General features: G+C 34.3%; 1 protein-coding gene across 10 annotated transcripts in view; it reads right to left on the minus strand.

Annotated features, from left to right (window-relative positions):
• Positions 1 to 19,756, minus strand: part of LRP1B (LDL receptor related protein 1B) — a 672,101-nt gene that overhangs the window by 149,112 nt on the left and 503,233 nt on the right. For 7 of the 10 annotated variants that reach the window (XR_004358017.1, XM_032693192.1, XM_032693194.1 and 4 more), the window contains exons 32-40: positions 19,025 to 19,165; positions 16,993 to 17,118; positions 15,725 to 15,856; positions 12,061 to 12,195; positions 11,588 to 11,717; positions 8,016 to 8,142; positions 7,709 to 7,860; positions 7,292 to 7,416; positions 3,857 to 4,252 (exon numbers count right to left, since the gene is read on the minus strand). Coding sequence is in view for 9 of the 10 variants with exons in the window: in XM_032693192.1 (XP_032549083.1) it covers positions 3,857 to 4,252; positions 7,292 to 7,416; positions 7,709 to 7,860; positions 8,016 to 8,142; positions 11,588 to 11,717; positions 12,061 to 12,195; positions 15,725 to 15,856; positions 16,993 to 17,118; positions 19,025 to 19,165 (1,464 nt within the window). In the remaining variant the exon portion in view is untranslated. The remainder of the gene's footprint in view (positions 1 to 3,856; positions 4,253 to 7,291; positions 7,417 to 7,708; positions 7,861 to 8,015; positions 8,143 to 11,587; positions 11,718 to 12,060; positions 12,196 to 15,724; positions 15,857 to 16,992; positions 17,119 to 19,024; positions 19,166 to 19,756) is intronic. The other 3 variants (XM_032693191.1, XM_032693199.1, XM_032693196.1) reach the window with 1 other exon arrangement.

Raw genomic sequence — 19,756 nt, forward strand, 5'->3', positions numbered from 1 at the left:
CTCCTTAAGACTGAAAATCACTGGACCTATAGGCATTTATAATGAATATAAAAAATACAAATAGCATATACAGGTAATATACCATATACAGCTATAATGACTCCATTTATGAAATGCAAAGCAACAATATTCAGTATTTATTTTTAAACAGATTAAAATTCCTCTCCTGGAGAAGAAAGCTCCAAAACTAAGGGATCTCACAATGCACCAAAAGTAAGCTCTGTAAGAGAAATGGGAACATAAATGCCTTTTTGACAGTTAAATTGGACCCATTTAGTTAGGAAGAATAGTAGCACAACATTGGAACACCTTTAAAAGATTCAGACTGTAAAAAGCCTACAATACATCACAGGATCTGGCACTTATGTTAGCAGTGAAAAGATTTTTGTGCTCTACAGACACGAGTGCCTCAGGTTCAAAACAGGAGCGTTTTCTCACATAACACTTCCTTTTGTGCTGTGAGAGACATTACACTGGCAAAATATCTCAGTGCCTTTGTTTACACAGTTAGGAGAAAAATCAGCTCATTGAGTGCATCTCATCTTATTACTTTTTCCTGTTTCTCATTTACTTTTTTTTTTTTGCCTTGCCTCCACCTTTTTTCTTTAGTTTAACTTCATTGGTCTTCTGTCTACTGTGCACTGCTGTATTAAAGTTATTTTAATATTGCACTGTCTTTCTACAGATAAACTGAAGCAGGCTTTGGTTAATTCGTGTATTGCTTCAAGCTTCTACCTATGACAAATAATAATTAAAAAAAAAAGAACTATTAGCTTAGAAACTGAAACTTAGCTTTTTAAAAAAAAGGCTTCTTTGTATAAACATACGCTCTGAACAACTTAGGTCAGCCAAAAGAATATTTGTGCGAAATCACAGGCAAGAACAAGGTAAAATTTTAAAAACTGGCAATAAGAAAGATTAACCTGATAAAGTTACTTAGGAAACAAGAAAGAACAAGTCCCTGCTGAGCGACCAAATGAAATATTGCTCCTTTCATCAGCAGAGTTCAGAGCTAAGAAAAAAAATCCCCTCCAAAACCTAATTCTGTACAAAACCCAAAGGTGCATGGCGTGGCATACTATGCACATGCTGGGCTGGTTTTTTGTTGTTGTTATTGTTTCTTGCTGCTGAAGACAGAACCCTATCAGGTACAGGGTTCTTGGTGAGTTTTGAATCTGTTTTTAGTGAACTGGAACAAGTTAGATAAAGTGGTTTATATGCCGTAAATCTACTTTCCATGAGCCGAAAATGTGTTAGCTAATGGTTGTTTATGAGTTGCAAATCTGTTCAGTGAGGTGAAAATTTGTCAGATAATGGGTTGTTTATGAATTCTAAATCAATTTTCAGTGAGTCGGAACTATGTTAGATAATGGCTCGCGTATGGGTTGTAAATCTGTTTTCAGTGAACTGGAAACATGTTAGATAATGGGTTGTTTCTGGGTAGTAATCTGTTCTCAGTGAGCTAAAAACATGTTAGATAATGGGTTGCTCGTGAGTTGTAAATCTGGTTTTAGTGAACTGGAAACCTGTTTAACAAAGAGCTCTATATGTCTTAACTGTTTTTAGCAGGAAAGTTCACTAATCTATTAGATTTGAGCAGCATGTCTGATTTCAGGGAGGTAGAAATCCATGAGGTAGGAGATTCCTTACGAGCAGATTTACATTCAGTGAACTAAAAATCTGGGACAACAGTATGTCCTATGTAACATATCCTAATTTCTCTACTGAAGTCAAATACTGAATAAAGGTTTATGCGATTTTTAGACTTCAACTTAATGAGGTAGAACAATGTTGTAGAACTGATAGAACCACACTAGATATTTCCATTGCGGTTTTATATCTCTCCCTAATAAAGTAAAACTTGCTACAGATATGTACTAATAATTCTGGAGGAAAAAGAAAGCAAAATTAATGTAACAGGTGTTATTTTTTCAATCCTGAAATGAAACATTATTACTAACATCTCTCGGCTGGATTCCATTTAATAAATTCTATGTGACCACAGATTCTTAATGCAGAAATCAGAAAAATTTTAGAATTTGCTGTCTTCCAGTGAATGGAATAACTGGTGTCAACCAATCCTATCACTGCTTTTTTCCTTCATAGGTGTGGTTGGTTAAATACTTCCACTACATCAAGCAGCCCCATGAACTGTCTCTTGTTTACAGTGAGAGAAAAATCACATGCAGACTGTGGAATGGAGAGCTATACAATACAAAAATACCAGCTGAAAATGAATGACTCAACATAAACTAAAGGGCTCTTGAAGAAGAGCAATAAACTGACATATACTGGGATGTTATAACCCTTCTCATTTACAAAGTATTTCTACAGAATAATACAGAAGCCTTTCTACAAAATGCCATAGTTTACATATACATCCCAAGCATGTACAGTAAATTTCTTTGCAAGGATACAAAACTTCATCTGACATTCAATTATTCAGAGTGCTGACTCTGCTAATGAAAAATGAAATTGGGCATATTAAGTTAGAAGTAGAAACACTTCCTAATAATTTCTTAAAACTATAATTCTCAACTATGCTTTACGGAATGTCTTTTGCTCTTGTAGAACAGCCTATTATAAAGTAATGAGGAACACTTTATTGTTCTTTTAAAACCCAATTTCTATCTGCATTGGTGCTTCACAAGTATTTATTTTTCCTCTTTGTTTTAAATGCTGAAAATTCCAGTGGCTTTTCATGCAATACTTTTAATGTCTTCCTATAACACCAGGGTTAAAATAGTGCTTGTGTGTCACCACCGCACATTTCTGTGAGCTGTCTGTGTCTCTCATACAGCTAAAGTCAACTCCAAATGCCAACATTTAATGCTTTCCTGGGAGTAATGAGAACATCCCGACAACATTGTTTAGTTTATCTTTACCATATTTGAATACAGATGCCATTGATTGCTCTAGAATATGCACACATAAAAACTCAAAGGAAAAAAAAAAAAGAAAGGTCTTGTATCACACAGAATCACGGAACGATTTGGGTCGGAAGAAACCTTAAAGATCATCTCATTCCACCCCCTGCCACGGGCAGGGACACCTTCCACTAGCCCAGGTTTCTCCAAGCCTCGTCCAATTTGACCTTGAACACTTCCAGGGATGGGGCAGCCACAGCTTCTCTGGGCAATCTGTGCCAGGGCCTCACCAGCCTCACAGGGAAGAATTTCTTCCTTACATTTCATCTAAATCTACACTTTTTCAGTTTAAAAATATTTTAAAAATGCTTTTCCATTCACTAGTGCCAACAGTTTTCATAAGCACAAATGGCTTCCCAGAACCACTGTGCAGAGGTAATAATGCAACAATTATCCAATATAAGTTGTAAAATAATACTTATGTCAGTTTGCAGCTGTTTAAGTTTTTTTCTTTACTAGAAGTATCCCCATTAACATGCAACAGCAAAAGATGATACACCAAACATACTTCCATTTTTCCTCACGCTTTCTTTGGTCTTGTTATTAAACCCACCCAAACAAATAGATAAATGTAGAAATGCCACAGGCAACATAAAATAAAACAGTAGAAATTCATATGAGGTTTTGTTTCAACAGTAAAGCCCCTTAAAATCACAGTCATATAAATTAAGTATTGCCATTATCACTTCTGTTTTCAAGTAATATGCTTCACACATCATAAACCTGTTATAAAATAAATTATTTTGAAGTTATTCATGTTTAAATGCATCTTATAGGGATAAAATACAATAATTAAATATGATAAAACTTCATTGATATTTTTTACTCTGTAAAGCCAAGTGATCATCAGTGTTTCACTTAACAAAGTTTATTGAAATAAAATACACATTTTGGGAATTTTTTTTTATTTTTTTTTTTTTTTTACTTACTTTCAATTAGCACTTTTCTGCCAGCCCAGTTGTCTTTAATCACTTGAATATTTCCATAGTGTGCATCACTGAAGAATATGCGGTTTGTGCCCCTTCCCTTCAGGCTGTAGTCAAAAGCCAGAGCTATGACGTTTTTGAAGTACTCTGGATTTTCATATGGCCTTATTGGTGAATTCAAGTTGGTCTCATCAGAAAGGTGAATGCTTTTTAATATGGTCCTTCCTGAGTACAACAGGTAGCCTTCATGTCTCAGGCAACTAATTCCATCTTCTGCAAGATATCCATGTGCACAAGCACATGTTCTCCGTGCGTTTCCACGATAAAGGCAAAGCTGATGACACCCACCGTTATTCTTGGCACACACATTGGTGCCTGTAAAAGAAAAAAAAATAAAATCTACCTTTTATAAACATAAATATAATTAGCTAACTTAAATAAAAATGAAACCTTATGCACTCTTAAGAATTCCTCCCTTACAAATCGTTTGTGCAATATTCACAAGTAAACCAAAGCCTAACACAGTAAAGAATGTGACTTTAACCACAACCTGAAAATAATTTTAGACAATACAATTAATGAGCAAATATAATTAATGTCCTTTTCAAATCACAACAGTACATATTTTATTAAGAGAAAAAAGATAAAATGGGTTATTCCTCCATAATAATCCTAAGTCTTCTTCCAGCTGAAGACTTAGAAACTGTTTCAAGTGCTTTGAAAGATTTTCAAAATTTTTTTTAAAACACCTGTTACTGGTAAAAAGTCAAATTTAGGTACCATCAGAATACAGTACTGCTTTTAGACAATTTCTATCAAAATGAATAATATGTATTGACAGGTACAAAACTGTGTCAATCCAGTTCTCTGTTTCTGATGAAGAAAATTCCTAACATTTTGTTCTAATTTCCTTTAAAACCTGACTTTAAAAATTTACTCCCTGACAATTGCACACCATTAAGAAATCATTGTCAAATTAGTAACTACACTTGTGGTAAGTAATATTTAAAATTACAGTAATAGTCAATAATTAGGAGCTATTTTTCTTTGTCTTTTCCTTTCTGGTTTTTTTTTTTTTTTTCTTTACTAGATATGAATTACTCTTATAGTTAGTTCGGATAATTTAGTTTCTGTTTCTGACAGCACTTTCCATGTAACAACTCAGCTCTTTCGGTAGAGTCATTTTCCCATTTCTGAAAGTTTTCCACATAATGAAGGAGAATAAAACATTTTAAATAGACTCTTTTCAGGTACAAAACCATAATAATTGTTGGGGAATACGTAGTGTCTGAAAGTGCTGTTGATTGTATTTTTTAACTGCTACATTTCAACCTGAAAATACTTTTAAGAAACAATAATGGGGAATGAGAGCTAGCTTGCTCTTAAAACTACAAAGATTGAATTTTGTGTTCCTATGCAAAATTCCATGAGACATAGTCCTCTGGAGTCATGTAAAACACATGGAGATTTAGCTGTATACATTTTCTCATTCAGTTTGCTTTAAAGATGCTTTAAAAGTTTTATTAGGCTAGAAAGGTTAATATCTGTTTGGAAGGATGAAAGGTTGAGAAGAGAAAGGAAAATATATCGACAAGATCCTCAAGCTTCTGAAGTCTCTCTGAAAACTTCAATGCTTCCACTGTTCACCAGCTGTAAATATCTTTAAAAATGGCCAGTTCTGGAACCAGTGTAATTAAGGCATGTCCTTGCACACATGTAAAATAGCACTGAGGGATAGGAATCACTTTTCAAGTAGCACTTCAGGACTGGCTCATCAGAAAGGGTAAAACAGGTGTTTGAAAAAAAAAAGCATTAATCACAATCAGCACAGGTGGTTGGGGTTTTTGTTTGGGCTCCTTCTCTGTTTGTTTGTGTCTTTGTTTTAATAACAGAAGGTCAGGAAGCTCACTTATCCCATTTTTTTAAACAGTCTTAACTACTAGTTCAATAAACTTAAAAACTATATGTAATAGTGTGATACAGAGAAACATTCCAAAAATATTTTTCACCTGTTTTTTTCCCTTTTGTCCTTCTGGCTCACTGACATTCCCTCCCAATGACATTAACCATTTGTACCCTAGTAAAATTTGAAAAATGTATTAAAAATCATTCAGTTATGTTTTTCAAACTAACAGCAGTAGATTTTTAGCCTCAATAACTGTTTTTCCCATCCAAGTGATCACGTCTATAAAGCTATCAATAAAAATCAATCAACATTATCCCACTGTTCTATTTTCCTAATTCTATATATAGAATATATAGAGAATATATTCTATAATATAAAGCCCTTCCAAGCAAGCAGACATTAACTATTTCTAGCCTAGTTAAAAGAAATGGGGACTTTTTGTGTGTATTTTATTTTTATCCATAAAATATGATGCCCAGTACATACAGAAATTCTTAGTAAAATTATTATGCATATGTTTGCAAATTAATTTTTCTCAAAGAAAAATTAAAAAAATATAGTTTTTCTTATTGTTAAATCTGTTTTCTTTCAAAATGTACATTTATTTTACATGCCATATTTGATGCCATTATTTAGGAAAGACTTACGTAAAAGAAACAGAATCTTTGGGTATATAATGCTGTGACTGAAGCAAATTTTGAACACTACCAACACCAGAGATACATTTGTATTAAAAAAATTATTTTGTATTGCAGTAACCCTTTTTCTCTCTTTTTAAAAATATATTTATAGAAAATTTTGTCTGGGTGGCCTTGTAGCAGTTTGTTCTGAGTAAATAATCATCTAACCACCTTTTCTCAATGAGACAAGTTTTTCAAGGTCTCATCAAAACCAGAATTTTAGAAGTAAAAAGACATTTAAAGCAAGATGATTCTTAGTGAGGTAGTGGAAAATAAAATTTAACCATAGGTTTCATAAATCATAGAAAATATATAGTAACTTTTGTCACTTGAGTTCGCTAAACTAATTGAATATAAAGGAAATCTGATTATTTACAAGGTCTCTTCCTACAGGAAGAAAAAAAAAAAAAAAAAAAGACTTAAGCCCAAGAAACTTTAGCAAATAAACACTGGAGACAGAGAGGCTGGGAATTTCTAGCAAGAAAAAATTTTGATTTGCTTTCCAACAGAAATCTGAAACTGCCTGAAATTACTGCTCTGTAAAGCACAGTTCAAGGTCCCTCATTTCCAAGACTGTCTTTTGCTATTTAAAAAAACAAAACAAAAATCATCAAACCTGGAATGGTAGGAAGTGTTTTGGTTTTAGATTTTCTCTTTAAAACACTCGGAAGAATTTTAGTAGAATTTGTACTCTATATTTTCTTTAGTACAATAATTTTAGTTAAAAAAACACTTCAAGGGGAAAAAGTGGAGATAAAATAATTGATTACTTTTTTTTTTGTATGCTTCAATATACATAAAAAGTAGCAGGTGATATCAAAACAATTAATAGCATCCTTAAGAACAGCCAACCTTTCTCTCGTGCTCTATTAAAGACTTTCACTTCCTTCAGGTTTATTCCAAGGCCAGTCCTCATGGTCACAGCATCCGTGGCCTCATTCTTGTGGCCTCTTCTAATAGAGCCATTTGCATGTGCTCTGCCAAAAAAGTTGAAGATGTCTCATCAACAATCCTCAACTAATTCACACCGAACAAATGACTGAAGAGCAGTGGAGAGTTCACCTAACAGGAGGTGTAGAAACCTGTTTTCAACTCTGACGCTCATGAGCTTGAGCTTTCAGCATCACAACAGTCCTTCCTTTGGAAATTTCACAGGTTTCTGGGATCTGTTCTGTGACCTTGTTAAGGAATGGCTAATCCTACAAAGGTGAAGCACCTGGCACCGAAATAACATTTTGAGACTTAAAATACTTATGAAAAATAAATTACCTGTCAGACCAGTAGATGTAAGCTCCAAACACCGCAACTGAAAACATATCCACATTGCTCCCTGACAGCACAATCTCCCGATTCCCTCCACTCTCAAGGTCAATTCTTTCTATCTTGTCGGTACGAGCATCACACCAATATAATTTATTTTCCTGAAGATTAATTTTAAAGGAAACATCAACAGTCTTGTCCAAGTACTTAATTAAGAGTTATTTAGATTACATCAAAAGTGGAACACCAGCTGGCTTTAATGAAATGTAACAAATACTGTACATTTTAACACGCACTGGAAGAGAGAGGAACTGACCTCGTAGTCGATGGAAATCCCATTAGGCCACGCAATCCCCAGGCTCACAAGGACAACCTTCTCAGACCCATCTAAGCGTGCCCTGCCTATGCAAGGAGTCTGTCCCCACTCTGTCCAAAACAAATACCTAAAACGTGGCAGAAATCACCAGTTAACATTTAGCATCAAAACAGGAACCGCAAATATGTAATACCGTACTTCAGTTGCAAGCTAAATACACTATTACCATTAAATGGGTACTTAGAAACATGGTAAGTACTTAAAAAACATGATAAGGCTCATGTCTCTAAATAATATTAAGAAATTAAATGCATCGTAATACTTGTTTAATAGAACATTTAGGGTTTTTTGCAAATGATGTATATGAAGAAAATCTTAAAATTACTCGATCAATCAATATGAACTTCTATTCCTTAAAGAATTTAGCTGTGTGCTTGGAAAAATAAAGGCAAAGTAAAAAAAAAAAATAAAATACTGGAACAGAAGCTCTTGCATTTAATTATCACTAACAAATGTGATAACACAAGAGATGTATGTTTAACTTTAAAACGTTTTAAATATGAAGCAGTGAGCAGCACTGTGGGAAATGGCAGAGTAAAGGGACTTTACTTGAGAAGAAAATATTTTTCAAATTCTGCCAAATGCTCATGGGAAGAATTTTCATCTTGCTTACCTAATTTTGTGTTTCCATACACTTACTGGCACACTAACATCACTAGTTTGGAATAGGGTGCTGGCTCAAACTTCTGCTTTGACCCCCTACTTCTCATTCAGGTATAACAAAATGAGGCCAGTTAATCTACACAGAACACTTTCTTTACTGAACAGTAATCTATCGAATAGTTTTACTGGAATATCTATGTGTCTACAAATACACACGTACGTATATCTGTGTTAAAATATATTATAAACACAAAAAAATAACAGTTTTCTGAGGAAGAAATCTCTTTCTAAGACAATATAATTGAGGCCTTGCATAATATTAATTGCATAAAGAGAAGGATTTTCATAGCAAATATTCACAGAACCCACTAAAACTTTGTTTAGTAATATGCTGTAAACAAAGTGAACAGAACATACAAAACCATTCTCCATTGCTTTCCTCTGTGTATGCATTACTTGGTTTTTAAAGATTACAAAAATCTTCTGGACACTACTAAACAGTTCTCTCCCTGTGTCTGGTGTCATCATTATGCCAACCTCTTGTTAAGTAGGTGTATTTGACTGGATGACTGTAGATATGTGAAATAATCAGGAATAAAAATGTGATAAGGGAGAAATAATATGGATCCCATAATTTCCTTATCAAATTTAGCTTCTGAAACATTGTTCATTTTACTTTAGCTCTCACTGTAGGGCTTTCTGGCTCTAAGAAAAATGAATCTGCTCTCATACTTCTTGACAGAACAAACAATAATATTTATACTAACTACAAAACATACTACTTTAGGAAATTGAACTGCAACTTTAGCTAAATTAAAAATATGTTTGAGAAATGGTAAAATAGACAGTACTAACCAGCTAGATATCAACAATCGCTGCTTAAGTTATTAATATAACTTTAACTAGATTAGTAACAGGACCTCTAAATAGAATTGAACTTGATTTCAGGCATCTAATTAGAGGAACTTTCTAAACACATGGGCACGAAATAAATGCTGAATACAGAAAGGCAGACATTCAACATACTTGAATTAAACTTTCCATACTCTTTCCTTAAACTAGTTACTCTAAGGAGGAAAAAAAATGATACCCCATAATTAGTGGGTTAAATCTAAAATCCTCCGAAGAAAATCCTGAATAGCTGCCAAAAATATAAGGCAAGTTATTAATTACTCCCTTACAGCATTAATGATTATAAATATATTAATATTTCGACTTACACAAACCATTAACTAATATTGAAAAACTTTCCACATCTTCCCAAAAGTTCTGGGAAGTACCAACTAAAATACTTGTTTCATAGACCTATGTAGGCAGCAATATGCTATGGATATAATTGATGTATATACTGTGATTATAGAATAACTATGACTCTATTTCAGAACTGTCCCTCATATAAATTACACAGCTGACATGAAGATGCAAGGGGTGGAAATTTGATGCTGGAATAGAATCTTCGAAAATTCTTCTTTGGAAAAAATGCAATCAGTTTAAGCTCCTCCCACCCCCAACCTCAAGCCCTAAACACAAATTAATATCCCTAAATGTTTGTTAAAGGAGGCAGCTTAAAAGTTTCCACTATGAGCTTAATTTCCTATTTCAATCTCAATTCTGAGCTTGATCAGAAAACCATTATTAAATTAGGAAAAAGTCAGGCATGTGCATGTTATATGAATAAATAAACCTGATGAGGGACAAAGACACCCTTTTGTAGGGCTACACCTTCTTCACTTCTTTCTCAGTGACAATAAATAATGTCACCAACCAGCTGAACGCTGCCTGCTTCATATCTTGGTATAACTGGCAGATTCAACGAGATTTAATAACTGCTATTTTCCTCTCTATTCTTATAGCTGTCAACTCTAACTTCAAGAGAAATGCAGAATGTGAAGTCAGGGCAAGGGGAGGGAAGAATACCTTTGAAAGTTTTGCCTCATAAAGGGAAAGAGACATGACAATAACACGAAGAGTAAAAAGGCCTTAATCTTCCCACAGAAAGGGGAAGATTCCCTAGAAAACATTGCTATCCTTCTCCTGAAGAAACTTTGACTGGAGATATCTCTAGTTATTGTTTTGTGGAACAATATTATAAAATAGATGAAGCTTACCCTCTTTCACAGAAGATATACAGATTTGTAAAACAGTTATTAATCTGTGGTCCTTTTCTCCTCCTGAAGTATTATAAACAACCCCCCTGCCGTGGGCAGGGACACCTTCCACTAGACCAGGTTATTTAGTCCCCCATCCAGCCCGGCCTTTAACAATTACAGGGACAGGGAGTTTTGGCAGTTTTGGAGCTGGAAGGGAACAGTACATCCCCTACTTCTGTCAGAGCTGCAGTGCAGTCCCTGCCCTCAACAATCAGCTGGATGAGTTTTTGCCTAGCACTTCAGTTTTGCCAATTCTTACTCTCCTACCCACATGCTTCATCTCACATGACTTTCAACTACCCTGGGCAATCTCTCTGTTGCTATAATGGGATGTTACATGATACTGGAGTTTAGAGATACCAAGGATTACACTGTTCTGCTATTTCATCATGACACTGAGGTCCTTCACAAGCTCATGTGGCTTCCTTGGATTTCCTGAAAACTTCAGAACAGATTTAAGCATGCTTCCAAGCAACATCCAGACTTCAGGTGAAATGATTTCCTTGGAAAATCAAAACTATTTTGCAAAGAAATTGCAGTATGTCATGAATACAGAGAGCAACGAAAAAAGTCTTCGTGTGTCAAGAGTAACACTTCCTTCCACCTGTGCTTATTTACAATACAATAGTTTCCAATATAATCCTTTGGGTTTTAATAAATATTTATCTATTAGATCAAAGGACTCCATTTGCTTGTCTAAAAGGTTTGGTGCTGGCATGCAAACTTTAAAGGAGATGCAAGTAGCCATGGTCATGTTACCCTTTTTCTGGGTGTACTGCGATGGATCTTGGCTGGTCCAAGCCCTGGGATATAATCACATATCGGAACGAGCCGTTGAGCCTGGCAACTTCAATTAAGTTGAAGCCATGATCCGTCCAATATATGTTACCTGGGAAAAGCACAAGGAAGTTACTGCAGGAAGAAAAGACTATATGAAAAGTGTAATTGAGGACCAGAAACTAACTCCTGTATTTTCATTTACATGTATCTTATACTTGTAATTTATAGTCCTATTCAGCCTTCCACTGAAGAGTATAAACTCGTATTTGTGGTTGTCACCGTTGAAACTGTCCATCTAAGAAGTGTCATCCAAGATACATAAATAATGTCCAGACATGTGCAATACTAGAAATTAGGACTAAAAGCAAAACTAATTTAAGTAGTCTTGAGCTGAAGATGCAAGGGCATATTGTCGGAAATAATGACATGTCCTGAAGCAGGTTCAGACCTACCTGCTATCCAGTCCACTGCAATGCCTTCAACTCTTCCCAAACCATTTGTAATAATGTCTTCTTTCCATGTTTGGTCTCGCTTAGATCTGCTAATTTTGTTGAAACCCATGTCTGTCCAATAGATTGTATCATTTCCTATAAAATATGTGGCAATGATTCTTAGGTTAATTCAGGTACTTTAGTCCAAATATCAACATCAGTTACTGTGAGAACTGCTAATTATAACTTTATTAATATGATTCAGAGTAAGCAGAAAAATGGTATCAAAACTATCAGCTTTAATTTCTCATTCCTTTTCTTAAATTTTTTTTTTTAAAATTCTGTCAAAATTACAGGTTTTCTACTGTTTGTTTAGTATTACTCTTATAGCACAATTAGGGCCATGAAAACAGATGGAAGCTACTACCTCTGCTAAAAATCACAATAAATATGCTGTATTTATTTTTTTTCCTAATGGAATAGATGTTAAAAAAACCCATAGTATTCCATGTATTAATCATCATTCCAAAATATTTAGGGGTCTGAAAAACTACAGTGTAAATCTGCCTATACAGTTTTCCCCTTCAGTAATCATACAGGTTAAATGACCAGGAAAATAAAGTGATATTTCAGAGTGATAAACTGTTAAAAGAATAAAACATTTGATCTACAATTCAGCTTTTATTTTAAATGTCCTGGAAAGGTTTCATTAGTATTCTTTTTTTTTTTTTTTCTTTTTTCTGTGTTTCAGGGCATCTCATGTGTCTTCCCTGCCATTCTGCTGCAATGGTTGTCCATAAGGTAGAAGAGAGAGACCACTACGGCCATTTAAACTCATCAGAAAGACTGAGAATCTGGAGTGGCCCAAGCACAGACAGGCACTCCTCTCTGTTGCACACAGTACCCTCAATAAAGAGATGGGGCAAACAAAGTGAGAAGCACAACTGTCTCTATTTCCACTGACAAAGCTCTGAGTTCACAATGTAAATATGCTGCAACCCACATTCTGCTTTCAAAGTCATCAGCTTGGGACCTCCTGAGTGAGCTACTTTGTCTGGGAAAGACATTCTCCAGAGATATCAAATAATACTTATTCCTTCTTTATTTTTTCATACTTCATATATCTGCTTTTAATTCCATAACAGAATGTGAGTGTATTTATAGAAGTATTACTTATATCAACACATATAAATATTTTATATCTACTAATAAATAAATATAAAATATTTTATGTCTACTAACCCTACATATACATCCATGTACATATGTGTATGTATGTGTAAATATGCATATACATACAGATATAGATAGAGAGATAGATAGACAGACAGAGTTAGAGAAGAGAAAAACAAAACTTACTCAAATAACTAGATTTATTTGACACCAAACCAGACTGGTATCCTCAAGAATTTTAGCCACACTACCAATAAAACAAACGACAAATTCTGACTTCAAGCAGCCCAAACAAATATGGGAGTCATGTATTTTGCTGCTTATTTCAAGTGAGTATGAAAATTACATACATCTTAATACTAGCTGCATATATATTCAACAATAAGATAGAGATCTACTGTTGCATGCAAGTGTATGCAAAGTTCCCTGCAGTGCAATACAAGATACAAAATTACAACAGCGTCTTATCTGACAACACATAGTTAATTTAAAAAAAAAATGCCCAAAACTATTATGTTTATCAACTAGATAAGACACCGTGCAAACTAATTTTATGTATTTCTTATTCCAGTTTAATTCATCTCCATAAAAATAAACCCCTTTGTATTCAGACCATGACTACTGAAGTCAGTCATGCGAGCAAGGATCCACATAACAGCTTTGAAACTGTTACAAGAACACAGATCTCTGTGGTTTCACTTCCATGACTAAATCTTAACAAATATAGCACAACATTGTAGTGTATTTTTCTCAATAAACGCTTTTCAGCAAACACTGAAAATTAATTTCATTTAATGCATTGGTATTTTGCCAATAAAATCGTGTAACCCAAAATTCAACATACAAACTATTGTTGAATATTGCTGAACATTCAGCAATATTTCAGCAATATTTCTCCTCCAACCAACCAAGTACAGAGTACCCTCCCAGTATGTGAAATAATTATTTCAACAAATGCACATCTATTAGTGAAGTATTTTTATGTTGAGCTTCCTGGAACAACATCAACAGGAAGAAACAATGAGCATTTGCCGGACATACTATGGAAAAGTCTTCAGTAGCAGGGAAGAATCAGTGCCATGATCTTTAACAACACAGAAATGAAAGGCTACTAGGATCACACTCAGTTTTACAAACCTGTGTCTTAAAAAACACTGGCAACCTTACTCCTCAATAGCCTCTAAAAAAGTCCAAAGGTCAAAACTACTCTTAGTTCTTTAATTAGAATTTAGAAGTATCAAAACACAGGGAGAAAAAAGGTGCATGTATCTTCTTGCTCATTCATGTCTGCAAAAAACGTTGCCATAAGTCTTTTAATTCTGATATGTTATACTACTTGCACATGTTAATCTATTTTAGCCACTTTGCATATCTAAACATTACTGAGAGTAGATCAAAATTTGGGAATGCTTCCTGAGTAAGAAAGAAATGAAGAAACATTCACTAAGTGGAAAAAAAAACCCCCAACCTCAAGATGAAATCTGAAAGTACCTCCACTTGCCTTCCGAATCATATTTGAGGTTTTAGGAATGAATTTACAAAATTCAAGGTAATATATCAAAATGAGAAAAACAATTGGGTTTAAGCTGAAATGCAGTTGAAAGCTGTATTGTAACTTTTTATAACACACTATCCCCTTGTGATTTCACTGCTGCACACTATTTACATCCATGTTTCCCAATGCATTTGTCACTGTGAATTGTGCTCATGTTCCCTGTGCTGTAACTGATTATCAGGCTGGTTGGAGAACCTCACTCAACTTCATCCTTCCTCAAATCTCGTTTTTCTCAAAAGCCAAAATGCCTATTCTTGCAAAATATTAGTTTGATATTGATTAGTGAAGCTCAAATAAAACTCTTTAAAGTAGGATAGCATATCCTATAAGCAGACTATGCTAAAAGAAAATCCCAACCCAAAAAAGTACGAGATGTAAAATCCCCAATAAAATCCTCATGTGGGTGGAATGGCAGAAATGCCTGTTCCTCAGGCTGTCAGAGCACCTGCTTCTAGAATGAAGAAACAGATACAGAGTTGGCTTGTACCCTGCAGGGAAGTGGTTGAGCTGTGCTGGACAGGAAGGAAACTATTCCAACTCAGCCGTCAAAGCCACCTGCTGGGTACAACACATAGGACAAAGAAAATACCAAGGAAAAAGAGTCATAACAGGAACAAGCCTTTCCCTGTGAAAAAAAGAACTAATGAAACGTGCTTTCCTACAGACTGATGATCACTTTGTGCAAAAACACCAGTCTCCTACTCGAGTTCTCAGTGATGACTCCACTGAAAAACAGCATCTAGTGCTGCCAGAACAAGCTACATATGCATAATACATGATTTTGTATTTAGTGCAAAATGTAAAATCTCTTTGGTTAACACTATAACGTAATCAACTTCCAATTCCTTTAAATGCAGTTGCAATTACTTGGAAGGTTTGAAAACAAAGGGTTATTTAATTCATGAGAACAATATACAATTTTTACCATCCATACAACAAATTGCACATCATATTTACCTGCATGGAAGTCTATGCCCACAGCAAATGAAGTCCCAGATATAGGCATTAAAGCATCCATTTTATCATTTGGATCAAGAGGAATTCCTCTTATTCCTTCATGAACAGAATACATGAGAAATGATTCGATACCTATGGGAAAGATAAAGTAGCCAGTGAGAGCAAAGTCAAGACTTTCCCAACCAGCAAGATTTGAGGAGCTAACATGCACTAGACATAGTTTTCCAATACTGCTCCATTGTTTTCCAAATAGATAACTCCATCTCTTTGAAAGAAACATCCATGAGTTATTATGGTGCATTTCTAATTAAATGATAAATGTTGTCTCATAAAGAGAAAGGAATCACTGTCCATTTCAAATACCACCTTATAATCAGGTAATTAGCAGTAATGAAAACTAAAACTTTAAAAATGTTTTCTAATTATAAGACATTAAAGAATATTTTCAGTGCACATCTATACTTTCTATACATATTCAGCAAGAGACAATTTAAAAAACTTGTGGAAAGCAGGACTGTAAATTATTTTTGAGGCATGCAATTCACCTCCCCTCCTTCAGTAATGCACATTTCCTTTACAGACGAGAGAAAAACATCATTTTAGTGACTAGGGCAGTTGATGTCTTTTAAATGTCTACTTTCATGTTAGATTAATCACACTCCATATGCACCTATTTCTATTAGGCAGGAATAAATGCTACTGTGTAGAGTTCTTGTTATGTAGCAATTCTCAGAAATTATTTAGCCCTACCAAATAGGAGCAAATAATATTCTGTTTTTAAAACTATAAGGCATCTTGACCATGAGGCTGTTTTGTATTATTCAGGAACAAAGTAAGGCTTTGTCTGTAAGCTATGTTCTGATTTTTTGCCAGTTCAAGTGGACCAAAGTTCGATTAAAAAAAAACTTTAAAAAAATCAAGCTTTACTTTATATTAAGAGCAATACAATGAGACACCCAACAATTCAGATACTGTAGCCTGTAATTTAGTTTAAAGATAAGGTATATGACCTTGAACAAATATTTACTGCCATTAATAAAGGCTCAAATGATCTGAGTATCCACAAAAATCTATGCAGTACTGAATAATGAAACTAAAAGCTAAATTTAATTCTGTCCTCACCACAAGAGACATTCCTCTGTTACTGCTTCAATCAGGCATATTAAGTATAGTTATTTAACTTGAAATGAATAAATTAAGTATATTTACTCATGACAATGTTCCCATAAAACTTAAGTTAGTTAAAAGAAATACTGAAGGCATTTCACCTTTGCAAGCCATGCGGTTTTTTTGAAGGTTGTAGCCCACTGTACACACACAAGTCCTGGTGGTTTCTGATGTTGGTAGGCAAAGCTGGGAACATCCACCGTTGTTTAACTGACAGGAATTACTGCCTACAATGTGATGGGAGAAGAGACAAGAGGAAGCCAAACTTGAACAGTGCAGTCCTGACTAAAAATGAGTGTTGTCATCGATATATTAAGATTACCAAACCCAAATTTTGTTCAGCTAACTTCTTCAAAAAATTGAGATATGCATAAAATATTTCATATATTCATATACTTTCCATGCTTCCTTCTGAAGTATTTCATCCACACGTTTTCCTTCAGATCATAAATAACTCAGTTTTCTAAAAAACCTGCCTATTTTAAAGTAAAAGCCTATGAGAAATCTGAAAATACTACATTAAGTTTGGACTGGCAATGATGAAATCTCACTGACATTAGTCTAGAAAGTGTATCTTATTTTAGATCATGAGCAAATCATCGATCATATGCCAACTATAACATTTGATTATATGCAAACTATAACATTTGATTCATTCATCAAATGTTATATTAACCTTGTTATCTTCATGAACCAGCATTTTTTTAGTATATTTAAGATACATTATGAAGTGATCTCACAAATCCATGCTCCTACTAAATACAACATTTACTTTTCAGTAATAGATGAACATTTTCAAAAAAGATTTAATAAGATTTATAACAAACATAATACAGAACACACTAAACACAGCTCAGAAATTTGAAGAGTCATGAAGAAACATTGAAATCCACTAAGACATTCAAGTTGATTACAAGTTACCAAGTCCACAAAAATCAGAGAGCTATACTTGTTACATTTATTTTTGCATTCCTGATTTTGAAGTAAAAGCATTTCTTCACCTAAAACCTTAGAAGTTTTCTTCTATGCAGCAGATATCCAGCACTGGTAACGTCTGGGCGCTCATGAGCTGTCTGTGTGTCTCCACAGTTGGGATTTAAAGCATTTTTAAATGACAGAAACATTACTGAATGCCTAAATTTGTATTTCTTATTGTTCCACCACACTTAAAACTAAGGGTCAGGCTGGCAAAGCACTTTTGGTGTTTCCCAGATTAGGTAAAAGAGCAAATGTTCCCAGAAGTGCTCAGTATGGAACTGAATGTGTTCCATTTATAGACTACTTATTGCGGAAACTATCCTGTGTTATTCTGGAAGCTTCTCCACAAAATCATAGAATCCCAGAATGGTTTGGGTCTGAATGGTCCTAAAGCTCATCTCCTCCCAGCTCTCCTGACATGGATCTGGACACCTTCCACTAGACCAGGTTGCTCAGAGCCCTGTCCAACCTGTCCTTGAACACCTCCATGGATGGGGAGCCCACAACAAAATGAAATAATTTGTTTCACAGATTCCACCCTCATCACTTTTAGTAACTGGAATCAGAAATAACCTCCTTCTAAAGTAACTTCCAAATGTTTTCATCACCAATCTCCAAGTTCATAAAACTGTGTGCATAACCCCAAATTACACTGTTTTATATTATCCTAGCTTCCATTTTGCCAATTAAGTTTCAGCAATATCCCCCCATTTTTATGCTGCCTCACTTTTGATTTATATTACTGCCACTTCTGTCAACTTAGATGAATTAAACCACGTTTCAAAACAGATAATGAAGAATATTAATTAATTCTCTTATAATACTTCACTAAAAATTTCAATAATTTGAGATGAGGTACACATGCTATGCCTTTTTTCTGACTAAAAATTTAAAACTCTCTAAAAGAACTTCAAACTTCACTATAGTGTGAACATCTGATAAGTTAAAATACATCAGGCAGATATGTTAATTCAATTATCCTATTATATTCAATAATTTATTTTAAAACAAAGTATTTTTATCAATACACTATATTTTATCACTGAATTATAATGAAATAAGCATTATTTTCTTCTAGATAGATCTGGAGAATAACATGAGAAAAGATACTATGCACTCTAAAGGTTGGTTAAACATATTTCAAATGTAACTTACCTTGTTGTGCTGCTTTATCATACACTTTCATATGTACAACACCTGAAGTTTTGTTTCTCAGGACAGTTGGGTTTCTTCCATCCTTTTTATTGCAGGTTCCGATCTGAGCTAAGTTCTGGTCTGCCCACCAAAGCTTTTTATCTGTAAAATTTTCAAGTTTTAGAAAGGATCACTTTCAAATTACATATGGTTGAAATCTAAGGTGAGAAAAAGCTTTTCAGGTTGATTATCAGATCAATTTTAAGGAAAATTGGTTAAAGAGGTTATAGAGAGAATCTGAAGGTTGTGTGTTACTAAGATTCTGCAAACATGAAAACAGTCCTCACCAGTTCCACTTTTGCTGTGACAACTGCTGATTTAAGTCTACTGATATAGAAAATCCTAAATTAAAATGCCTCATTTTCCATATATATATATGGAAATTCTAGAAAACTTTAGAGAAGAAATTCATTTTCACAAGTGAACAAAATTGCTTGTAATGCTAAAACACATTTTTCATTAAAAACAAATTACAATCAGTAACTAAGAAATCATGAAAAAAATTATATCAGTCTCTGCCTCTCAATGATTCAGAATTAAAGTTTTCAGAGCTTTGATATCAAACTCAAACTTCAGCAAAACTCTGATTGTTCTTGTCACATGAGTCCTCACTTCTAGAGTCCACACAGGCGTATGATGAGATGATCTTGGCCTTCCAGCTTGACAAGGAGATGTGGTGCCTGGGGCCAGGGT

This window comes from Chiroxiphia lanceolata, chromosome 7 (genome assembly GCF_009829145.1).
Source record: "Chiroxiphia lanceolata isolate bChiLan1 chromosome 7, bChiLan1.pri, whole genome shotgun sequence".
NCBI classification, from domain to species: Eukaryota; Metazoa; Chordata; class Aves; order Passeriformes; family Pipridae; genus Chiroxiphia; species Chiroxiphia lanceolata.